The sequence below is a fragment of the Chlamydotis macqueenii genome, chromosome 1 (genome assembly GCF_036417535.1).
Source record: "Chlamydotis macqueenii isolate bChlMac1 chromosome 1, bChlMac1.mat, whole genome shotgun sequence".
In the NCBI taxonomy this organism is placed as follows: Eukaryota; Metazoa; Chordata; class Aves; order Otidiformes; family Otididae; genus Chlamydotis; species Chlamydotis macqueenii.
In genome coordinates this window covers 40,060,040-40,072,588 of record NC_141556.1, presented here as the reverse complement: position 1 = coordinate 40,072,588, position 12,549 = coordinate 40,060,040, and the positions used below count along the sequence as shown (strand labels likewise).

General features: G+C 41.3%; 1 protein-coding gene across 1 annotated transcript in view; it reads right to left on the bottom strand.

The window, feature by feature from the left end:
* Positions 1-12,549, bottom strand: part of TRHDE (thyrotropin releasing hormone degrading enzyme) — a 212,520-nt gene that overhangs the window by 194,276 nt on the left and 5,695 nt on the right. Inside the window, exon 2 of the mRNA XM_086740041.1 lies at positions 11,636-11,909. Within this exon, the coding sequence (XP_086596167.1) occupies positions 11,636-11,909 (274 nt within the window). The remainder of the gene's footprint in view (positions 1-11,635; positions 11,910-12,549) is intronic.

The window sequence follows — 12,549 nt, the reverse complement described above, 5'->3', positions numbered from 1 at the left end:
AGTCTGAAGTGACTAGATGCCACAAAGCAGCCACTGAAGAAGAAAGAAAAGGATATGAAAATATAGGTTTCATGTGTAGGGGGTAGCTTGTCCCAGTTCTGTCCAAGGTGACAGAGCTCAATGGATATGGAAAAGCATTTCAACTCATAAATGTGTATCGTAACGGTTACAGTAGTTCAACTTTATGAAAACACCGCAGCATCGGTAAATCTCCTCTGTATTTGACAGGAAATATCTTTCAGAGTAGGCAGATTCTGCAGGGAAATCAGTTTTGTTCTTTTCTAGACTTCCTCATGCAGGTACTGCAAGGTATCATTGTACTGGTGAGTTCAATTAGGAAATAGACTGTATAATTAAACATATTTAAATATTTTAAATGCTGATAAAGCACATATGTATGCACAAAACAGTACTCAGGATGTTTCTTCTTAGCCATCAACCGCTGAATAACAGAACTACAAAACTAGGCAACTCTACACTACCAGCTGCACTATGATTCACTGATCCTTTTTATTCTCACAATACTTCATGGTAGTATAATCATTCCTAGTCATGTGTGACTCAAAGTATTTTGTAGTAAAGACAAACGTTATAATATGCCCTATTGTAACCATGCAAATTACAAGTCTTCATTTCCATACCTAAATTATGCTTTTGCTGAACATTTTGTGCTGCTTAAGCACCTCTCACATACAAGCCAGTTAGGCATTTCAAAGTTGCTTCACAGAAAGGAGTCCAAAGGTTTCAACCCCTTTGACTTTCTCAAGCCTCTTCATGCTTTCCACATCACTGTTTTGAAAACACTTGCACTAGGTTCTTAACTCTAAGCTGCCACCGTTACCTCCTCTGTATGCCTCACGTTTCCTCTGGCCAGAAGTTAATGTAACTTGACTTGGGAAATAAAATATACAATACTCGCCACAGCAGCTCTGAATGACTGGTCCTCTGTGGATCATCACAAGCCAAGTGATACTGAGACACAAAGAAAAGTTTCAAACTTTCTTTTTCTACACCAAGATATTATACCACCAGTGAAGACATCCTTCTACTATCTTGGTGCCTATTAACTTTAATATACTTGTTGCTGTCCCTGTGCACAACAGATGTAATATTTTTAAGCAGAAAACTTAACAGTCTACCCTATTTCTTAATCCTTTGCATATTAAAGCTTTTAAAAAGTGATCATCAGGGTCAATGGGTGACTGCAATGTAATTTTAGAACTGCTTGTATTAACCACCTAAATTTCCAGTTCAGACCAAATGAGCTTGGCTCAAGAATAAACGTTAAACGCCTCCAGTGAAAGTAAACTATAGCCTTGTGAGGTTTTTTTAAACCTAACACTAAAAGGAAATATCACTCCACTGGGTAAAACAGCAGATCACAAAAAAAAAAAAAGCATACTAAGAACCACAGCCCCATAGAGAATCCTAACCAAATCTCAAACTGAGGAAAATCCCAGGTTCCCAAAAAAACCCCTGCTACCTACTCCTTCAAAAGAAATGAAGGGAATAGAGAAGAAACAACATACACTCCATTCCCAACAGGTTCTAGAACAGCACGAGTTTTTAAATTCAAGCACAAAGGCAAGTGCAAGCGCTTCTCTGTGCAAGCAGATAGATAAATATTTGCATTAATACAACTTGAGTATGGGATGATAAGAAGGCTTCCAAAGGGGCAGAATGCTGCTACTACTACTTTTGCTGGTGCTTATCACAGAAAGCTGATATAGTAAAAATACTGTGGACTGAAATATATCAGATATTCCCCGTGATCACTCTATTCTCTTACTCTAGAACTGCATTTTTAACACATTTTAAACATACAGAGTTTCTAAGGAATGTCCCATGAGGAATGTCTGAGAGAGTTGGGGCTGTTCAGCCTGGAGAAGAGAAGGCTCCAGGGAGACTTCATAGTGACCTTCCAGTACCTAAAGGGGACTTAAAAGATAAATGGGGAGGAAACTCTTTACCAGGGCCTGTTGTGATAGGACAAGGGGTAATGCTTTTAAAAACAGAGGGAGGTAAATTCAGACTTGATACAAGGAAAAATGTTTTACAATGAGGGTGGTGGACCACTGGAACAGGTTGCCCAGAGAGGTGGTAGATGCCCCATCCCTGGAAGCGTTCAAGGCCAGGTTGGACAGGGCTCTGAGCAACCTGATCTGGTTGGAGATGTCCCTGCTCCTTGCAGGGGGGTTGGACTAGATTACCTTTGAAGGTCCCTTCCAACCCAAACTACGAAGACCAATGAAGAGATGAAAACCAAGTCTGGGCATCACTCAAAAAAAAAAAAGTTTATGCCTTCTCTGATGTAGCAGTAGCCAAAAAACATAAGCATTTATTTTATGAATGCATACGCATTTGGGCTTCTATCTGAATTACTCAGAAGAGACAAAAAACTGGCAAACTTCCTCACCAGAAGCAAATCAGTTACCCTTTTTTCTCCCTAGTATTTAAAGCATAACAATGAACTTACTCCAAAACAACATTATCTGATTTCAAACATATAGAAACACTTTTCAGTAAAACAAAATGCAGTAGGATGTACTGTTGTTCATCCACGGACTGTGGTTTTATTAGCCAAAGGACTGGAGAACTACAAGAAACACATATGCAGTGTTTAGTTCAGCCCTGATCGGGACCAGACTATGCAGTCTCTCTCTCACTCTCCCCACCCTCCGAGAGAATAGGGGGAAATGATATAATAAAAACGGCTCAAGGTTTGAGATGAGGACAGGGAGAAAATCCTTAAAGTTACCGTCACGGGCAAAACAGACTCGACTTGGGGAAAAATACTCATTTATTTCTAAAACTAGCAGGAGAATGAGACAGGGAACAAGATAACCTCCCCCCACCCCTCCCTCTTCCCGGGCTTAACATTATCTCTACTACCTTCCCCCCCCACAAGCAGCACAGGGGGGAAGAGGGAATGGGGGTCGCGGTCAGTTCATCACACGTTGTTTTACGCCGCTACTTCGTCGTCGGGGGAAGAACTCCTCGAATTCCTCCTCTGCTCCATTGTGGGGTCCCTCCCGCGGGCCACAGTCCTTCGTGAAACTGCTCCGGCGTGGGTCATCTCTTCCACGGGGTGCAGTCCCTCCAGAACGGCTGCCCCAGCGGGCCCTCCACAGGCCACAGCCACCTTCAGGCCTCCACCTGCTCCGGCATGGGGTCCTCCACGGGCTGCAGGTAGACCTCTGCCCCTCCGTGGACCTCCATGGGCTGCAGGGGGACAACCTGCTCCACCATGGTCATCACCACAGGCTGCAGGGGAATCTTGGCCAGGAGCCGCATTACTCCTCCCCCTCCTTCTTCACTGACCTTGGCATCTGGAGCCGTTCCTCACAACAGGCTGGCAGACGCCTCTCAGGATCCTTTTTACATCTCATTCACTTCTCATCTTCTCTCCACTTCTCTGAGCCAGGCCAGGCCAAGGTGGGCCCAGTCGGCCGCCCGGTGGGAGGCCAGAGGGTGAGGCCTGCAAGGCCCACAAGGCTCGCGCCTTCCCCTCTCTGCCCCCGCTCAGCTGCTTCACATCTTCTCTCCCTTTTTTCTCCTGTTTTCCCCTTCTTAAACACGTTATCGCAGAGGCGTTACCACGGGACATTCTGCTACCAATTGGCTCAGCCTTGGCCAGCAGCGGGCCTGGCCAAGTCCACTAAACAAAGTGGTCTAGCAGTTTCCTACAGAAGCTGCCACCTTAGGCTCCCCCTCACTAAACAAAACCAGAACAGCAGTATGTGAATGATTCAGTAGGTGTACTTCTTTCTTTGAAATTAATCCACAGGAATCTACTTCTCTTCTTCCTCCTCCACCTTTTAGTCCCTTCTTCTTTTATCTTTATTAACCAAGGTACTGCTTGCTGTCCTGAGGATACAAACTCTCACTGAGGTTCCAAGCTGCTATGACTACCAAAGTATCCACTGCTCTTGGGAAAGGAAGGGTGAGAGGGAAGAAAGTGTGGGTACCACCAGAGGTGCTCCCAACAAATGCTAATAACCACCTTTTGCTTCTTATCCCCTCCCCCACTGTAGTGATTTCAAACAAATAAAGTATTAGTCTTATTCTGTCCCACACTGCCACACAGCTCCACTGCGTGCTGTGAAACAAAACACATCACTAAATATTTTTCAGGATAATCCACCGCGGAATGACTTTTTTTTTTAATACACTTTAGGTCATTTACCCTTCAAAGAGAAACATAATCTGCTTTCAAATTATGCTGTTCCAAATAAGAAGATAACAGGCTCAGTTCTCATCTCTGGCTGCTCTTGCTATGTCTCAACAGCACACAGCAGCCGGAAAGCTGCCAGACAGGAGGATCTCCTAGGGGTACCATTCAGTGGAAGCAGGCCAACGCGGCTGGTTCTCTGCCACCTGTCCCCACCCCATTGCATGAGGAGGATGCCAAGGGATGGAGCTGTGTGCCAGGCTTCAGCAGTTGGCAGTTGCAGCAGCCACTACAAGATGGAATAAGCTCAAGAACGAAATCACGGTCTGCAAGACAGTCGAAAGTGACCCTTGGCTATTCCCACAGCTGCAGAGTTTGCCCTGTGCAAACAATACCCTTGGAGAGCAGCAGGGAAGGATGTGTGAAGCCAGACTGTGCCAGGCTGGACCCTGGAAAAGCACATTTACTCTATGAAGCTGTGCCATTCTGGCATCTGCTAAGAAAATCTTCAGAAGGGGTTATCTGAAGTGTGAAAGTACCCCGCTGGAAGAATGAAAGAGTCTTGTTAACCCTACAGACACCTTCATAGAAAATCAAACAGCCTAGGTCCTCTACTAGTAAAATGGCACTGACACCACAAACCACAGAGCCTTTCCTCCACTCCAGGCAGTAAAAAATACTAGGACAAGGGCAAAAATAAGATGGTATTTGTGCAGGTTTTCCAACACAAAAAACTGAGGTAAAGGCAAGCCTAAAAGGTGAATGTTACAGACATTTGACTGTCAGAAAAGAAGGGGTTGGACTAGCAACAGTTATGAATCTCTAGAATGACTGGTTACGTTCCCAACACAGGCCATAAAAACTCGGACCAAATAGGCTAAATTTCTTGTTTCTGTATGAAAAATATGTTTAAAACTTACCTAAATCCTGGAGCAGAGACTGGTCTATAAATAAATAAAAGTACACATCACTCTCATCCCTCACGAATACTGTATCTGTCACTCAACTAGATGTCAACTAAGCCACCTGCCTCAGTAATCCATTTTCACTGCACAGAGCAGTTACTATGGTAGGTATATGGGATAACACCAGTTTGACTGACAGATGTTCAGGCTGGTGCAGGAACGTGTTCACCTTTACGCTGTCCTGGGGTGAGATACCTCCTACAGATTATTTGGCACTTAATTTTTGCTTCTACAGCAAGAGCATGAGTCTTATGGAAACATGTTAATAGATTCTTGCTACTTCCTTGGATGTCAGAAAGCAGAATTCATGTTGATGCCAAGGACAGAGACCTTAACGAATAAGTTAATGAAGTCAAATATGACAGCAGAACATAAGAGGCATAAGGCGACATGAAAGAATGTAGTAGAGAAAGCAGAGCACAGTTCAAGTGTTCAGCCTTCACTATGAGTTACGTTGTCACACTACGTACTACCAAGCATATGCTCATTAGTACATGAAAGGAAAAGGAAGCAAGAGTCTTTCCTCCTCCACCTCCCTCCTTCCCTTGCTTGTAATGTGGGAACTGGGAGGAACTGTAGGGACCACACACTACTCTCCTCTGAGCAAATGGCAGGGAGGGACTGCAAAGTACTAGGAGTCCCAGACCTACCTTTCTTTTCACTAGCCAGAAGAGACTCCAGATGAAGCGATGCTCCTGAAGGTACAGAATTACAATCAAGACCCTGGCCTGATGCTTGTCAGAACAGAATTCACAAGTACTGCCTCTCTCTCTGCTCCCTATTACTGCAAGCAAGCTATAAGCCTACAAATTAGCCATAAATTAAGAATTTATGCTTTTTGACAAAGTCTTCTTGCTACTACAAAGTTCAGTACACCAGTGCCACCAGATACTTACAGGTGATCTTCCTGAGCAAAACCAAAACAAAACATTGCTCCCAAACTCAAGTCCTGCAACTCTAATATTATTTGAGAGAGCAGCTGAGAGTTTATGTTAATAAAATAAATACCACATTTAAATACTGCATGTACTACAAGTGCTGACAGAGATATTTTTTAAAGGAGTAAGCACAACAAACATACAGTGTTTTCCTAGTGCATTCGACTTGCAAATTCAACCAGAAATCAATAACAATGGATTGCAAGTTTGCAATTTATGTTTTTAACGGATTCCTTGGCATATTCAGTTTAGCACAGATGCTGATCACATAGGTTTTTGTTTATTTGTAGCATATTTTGTAGCTATAGTATTTAAAAATTAATAAACCTAAAGTCCTTTTCAATACACAAACCTGAAACAGAATGGGTAAACAAATATTGATGCAGTGAATCCAAAAAAACTACGATTTCCTTCGATTACTAATGTATTATATTACAGCTTCCCACTTAACTAAAACAAGTTACAACAGAAGGCACTGAACTGGGTAAAAGGTACGTGAAGAACCAAAATTTCCGTTGTTACTAGAGAGAAAATGTCATACAAGCACAAGAAAGCACAAACACACCTATCCATGTTCATACATGTGTGTCATTTTCTAGCTCAATACAACTACATACCTCCCATCACATTCTTTGTAACATGTATTTTATTTTAAACTGTTCGATGAAAACTATTTTGGGGAAGGCAATAGTGGGACATTTGTAATGAAGACCAAAAAATGAATTAATATCACCATATCACTACCAGAGCAGCAATCCAGGACATTTAAATATTAAACATTACAAGTCTGCATTACACCAGGCTTCAGAAATATGCCTGGTGCCTCCTGCATGAGCTGCTAGCTGTTTATCAGATACACGTGTGGCCTCCCAGTGGTAAGCAATGGGCTAACAAAAGTTGCTTCTCAGGTATAGGTGGGCTTAGAAAGTAGCACTTAACTCTTGAGCTGAACTAAATTCAGGTTGCAGAGGAAGAAAACTTAACTTTAACTAAGTACTAATTACACTTTTGATAGCTAAATCATTCTGCTACAACCAATTTGCTCACCCACAAAGAATTATCTGGTATATAATTGCTTCAATACCGATTAATAAATAATAACTGATGGAGAGATTTCGCTGGCAGTTAATAACCAGCTGCTGAAGAGAGGGCCTAAGGCAGAGCCTCAGGCCTTTAACCCAGGTAATCATTAACTGACAGAAAATGCCTGGTTTTGAGGTCATTACTGCTGTTACATAAAAATATTAATACATTTTTCAAATAGAGAATAATTTTCTAAAAGCTACAGGCTGAACTGCACAGTAAGTGTAGAGTTGTTTTAGAGAGAACTGATGGTTTTGGTTTTTTCTAGCAACTAAGAAATGATGGAACCCGCTGGGGAAAAATTTATTCTGAATAGTTGTTTAACCTGATTTTTCTTTTTTTCTTTAGATTACTAACGAAAGTCAGGTCTTCAGTCTCCTCAGACTGATCACCGCACTGCAGATGAGGGAATGCCCAGCCCAGCTCTCCAGCATCTCATGGATAGTTAGAAGCACTACACTACCCCCAGTCATCTTGTCTTAAGGACAAGTATAAAATCATGCTCCCATGGTGCTGGACCTAAACTTACATGAGCAGTTGGGCATGCACTGATTCTGACCTAAGTCTGCTTATGTGACTTTGTTCACTAGCCCTTCCAGGGCAAAAAGGATTTTTATTTTTATCACGCAACTACCACTGCACGGATCCCATTTTTGAGACCACTCTATATTTTCGTGTGATGCTGAGCAAAACTGAGAGAGCCCCCTAAACACAAGCCTAAGAGAATTCCGTGCTGGGACATTTACGCAGGCTCTCTGCAAGCTAGAGAGCACTACGGAAACAGTCATTATCTTATTTTGCTTTAGACAGAGTATTACAGCTCCTCCTTTTTGGCCAGGATAAGACTTAACTGTATTGTGAAGTATTGAATTAAGATGTTTACTAACCAGGAGCTTGTGATCTCTGATAATATCCTAGATAAAAGTGGTATGACTCTTCTCATAAGATCTTTCTTAGCCTCAAGGTCTTTCTCAGCATCATGACAAATCACTCAGCACTGATGACTCTACAGTAATGTTGAGTATAACTGAAACCAAGACGTACCGAGCTGTAGAGGTCTCTGCAAGATATATTATGCATAGCTTCAGAGAGCCCACAGAGGTCCTACTCTGAGCATCTGACCAAGCTGTGGTCAGATCCACACACTGCCAGTCCTGCAACATATGCTGCAACCATTTTGGAATGGGAGCGGGAGTAGAAGCAGTGAAACCACGCAAAATTCTTTCAGCACTGCCTTCCATCAGCATTCTTCCTCCCACTCTCTATCACCCAGCCAGATAGCCACTTCCTTGCACTGCTGTTCACTCCCATCTGCTTTGGTGCTGCCTGCACTTGCTCTTCTAACCCCTTCCATGCACTTACATTTTTTTTCTTTTTAGCAGATATTCCCTCTGGCAAGAGCCAAACACTTTAAAGCTGCCAGCTGGCACTTTATTTCCATACCTATCTCCACAGCCCAATCACTGCAAAACAGAAGAATGGTAGAAGATGAATTTCCTGGAAACATCTCTTTCCAGCAACGCATGCATCTCCACTGATAAACTCTGTTTTGTGCCTGAGTGCTTACTCCTTCCACCAATTGAAAAGATAAAGAATTAGCAGGGAAAAAAAAAAAAGGAATTAAAATAACTTGCAATAGAGTGAGAAGACATGCAGAACATAGTGAGTTTCCCTGTTCACCTGACAAAGGCATAAGAAACAGAGGGTTTGGAGAATAGAAGCACAGCTAAACAAGAAGTACAGTAAAAACAAATCAAGACAGGAGAAAAATAAAGCAACAACCTTAGGAAAAAGCTTGGTGGATTGAAAGCACAGATAAAGACAACAATGAAGGAAAGAGACACAGAGACGACGTGACAGACATTCCAATCCAGCCAGCAATATTTTGCTTTTAAGAATTACCAACAAAACACACATAAGGCTTATGATTAGGAAACACAACATATTAGGAAATACAACAGAAGCAAGCAAGCATGTGAAGGTAAGTGGAGTTTTCTGGATTACTGTACTGTGCAAAGATGACAGTAGACAGATCCCATGATTTTCACCAACTACAGCTGGCACAACTGCTAGAGCCATACAAAGATGAGCTAAGCCTGCTCATAAGGGCATCCTTCCTCCCTCAACACAGCATTACCTCAGGCAGCACCCTGGTAGAACTATACGGCTCCCTCGTCCGCAGCAGCATAGGTGAATGCACTACAGTACTTTCCACAGGAATCAAGCCCCTTCCCAAAGGCAAAGGCAGTTGCAGTGATTTCCTGTAATCCCAGATGAATCTGAACAACATATTCTATAACTGTAATGCATATAAAAAGTCAAATCTGCTTTTAAATTACCTGCTCTGGAAAGGATTCTGACCACACTCATATGGACTAAAGAGTTATGCTAATGATTCACATCCACTGAGCTGTCCTCCTGGAAAAGCACTGTTTCCCTTAATTCCCCTTTCCACATTAATTTTAGTGTATGAAATATAGAACACCTTAATATCTGCAAGAATTATATGGGATATATCAAAATTACTATTTTGATTGGCTACCTAAGCTTTCCAAAAGTCAGTTTCTATTTCTAAATTCACTTGTATTTGAATCTAAAGTTTAGGTTAAAATTAATTTTGAGGTCTATGTCATTCTTTGAGAAAAGCTGAACAAATAACATTTAACCCTTTTTGAGGAACAAACTTGCTTTTAATCTCACTGTTTATTCTATTCCTCAGGGAGTTTATCTGCCCTTGACCATAGCACTTTAGTAAGACTGGTTAGCCGGAAGAGAGGTGAAATTTTAACCATTAGCACGCTCTGAAAATTTGAAAGCACACTTCCCTGCCCCTTTCCCCCAAATGCACACACAAAAAAAAAAAAAAAAAACGCTTTGTGACCCAAAACCAGGTTCAAGAAAGTGCCAAAACAAAAGCAAAAGTATATGCAAGCCGAAGTCTTCTAGGTGTCTACTATATGGCTACAAAATAAATACAATATACATTGAATTAATTGAAGTAAGATTACCCAGTGCAAGAAATTGCCCATCAAGATGCCTCAATATGGGGGTTTGGTTCATTTTCCTGAACATTCATTCATTTTCAGAAGCAAACTTACTTTTATCATACATTTACGTTCATTGCCATGGATATGGGAACAACTAAATTTTAGTGAAAAAAACAGCTTCAGAGGAAATCAAGAAATTTAGAAGCATGTGCCAGGTTTCAGATCATTTCAAATTCACCTAGTAGTGTCCATAAACTCCTGGTACTGCAATACGAAAGACTCAAAAAGATGGATTACCTCTGAATGAACGCAGCACTAAAGTGTTTGCCATGAGTTCATACCTTGAAAGATACTCTTTCAACAAAATGAAACAACAACAAAAGATGATCAGATCACAAATGGACTGAAAAATAGCAAAATATATTTAACCAATAACTCAGTGCAAACTATTTTGGTGTTCCTCAGTACTAACATACCTCTGTGATATGGGTACTATAAAAAAACAAGAGCTAAAACTCTAGACCAACCGAACAATTTTATGGGATAAGAGACTATCCCAGTCTATATAGGCTTTTGATCTTCAAGTCTTTCTAAGATTATTCACTGATTTGCATAATTGTTGAGAAAGTTCTGTACAAACACCCTCTCTGCTCAGGCACACAGCTTAAACTGCCGCCTAGCCCCCCCTGCTTCCAGAATTAGCTTTGTTTTGGTATTCAGAGTAACTAAGAAGGAAGAGTTTCTCTGTGTGTTCACCTGAAAAATCAGGATGACAGTGCTGTGAAATATTCTATTAAGCTGACAACATTTCTCATGTATGTTTTGGCTTGTTATACAGTTCTGAGCTTGACATTTGTAAACAAAAACAAAACTGACATAAATAAAGGATTTTTTTCTTTTTTTTTCATGGCATAACTCCTGGAACCATCCCAGATTTGGAAACAACAGCTCCAGAAAGTTAGTGCCTCTATCAACCTGGACCTCCACAGCAAGCTGGTAGGTTATAAAGTCCTGCTCCTAAGTGAGAGCTCTAAGACAGAAATTACTTTATCAGCCTTTTGAGCTAGCACACAGCACACCAAGGGACATGTCAGTACTGAAGGATGAAGACTGGAAACCCTGCCAGTACTACTGCTTTCTTTTAACAAATAGTCCCGTGAACAATGGTATTGAAAAGGCTACAGGAAAAATAGAAAAAACTCCCCAATAAAATTGAAGTGAAGTGAAATGGCATATTTAAAAGCTGAAAATATCATCAGACAAGAACACCCACTAAGCTAAACAGCCACAAAAAGCATCAGACAAACCAAAAATGTTAGACAAAGCTTCAGAAAAGGTCTCAAACAATACATGCTATCATTAAATAAACTGGCAAATTTTAGGAATACTAATCAAGAAAATACTTTCAGTACCTGATGTTATGACCCCTTACAGAAAGTGAGTGGTTTCAAAATAACGAAGCGTATTTGACAGAACATTAGAAATACTTACAACTACTCCACTCTTGGTGACAGTTTCCCGGTATGTAAAATTGCACACTGCCCAAGCTAGGTAATAGGTGGACATGAGAGGGGTCTGTGAAAAGTGGTCTGTAACCCATCCATCTTCTTCAAAAACAGAAGTTTCAACTGGCATGTTGGACAAAGATAAGTAAGTTGCTTGATGTCTGATGCTGATTTTGAAAGTGGCCTTGTAGATGGGCTCGTCAAAGCAAGGAAAGGCTTTTCTGGCATGAGTAGGAGAGAACTGCGTAACACCAAGAAACCTAAAAAAGAAGCAAACATAAAAACAAAGCAATTACTAACTGCCCATGGCACTTGATTCATGGACATACCAAATAAGACATTGCTTGACTACATTGCTTGACTACTGTGGTTTAACGTGAGGGGGGAACCTGTATAAAGTAGACAATGTTTGAACGCTCCTTTATCACTTTCTTACTAGCTGTACTGCAAAGCAATTGATAGAAAGTAATGGTCTACAGATTACTTACAAATTTGCAGACACCACGCCAATGTTAAATAAATAATCCCTCACACCAAACTTCCGGTTCTAGCAGCAGTTTTGTTCATTAATATGTGAAAGTGTTAGCCAATATTGGTTATGTAAAATAAGTAAGCACAGCCCTCAGTTCAAACCAGGATTTAACAGCCATCAGGGAGTTCACTCTGCTCTGAGACCCTGACAGGGCATTTTGCCTTTCTTTGGTTATGAGAACTTTCGGTCACACAGTGCACTCAGGAGGGTCACTGTTTTCCCCTGCTGACTACTTCTGTACCAGTCGCACATAGGTCTGAGACACACTACTGCACAGCGCTGCTGTGAGTATGCAAATCCAAAAAACCATTCTGTGAGCTTTGCAGAATTACAAATATAAACAAATTATTTTAAAAAGCAGAGAGTAG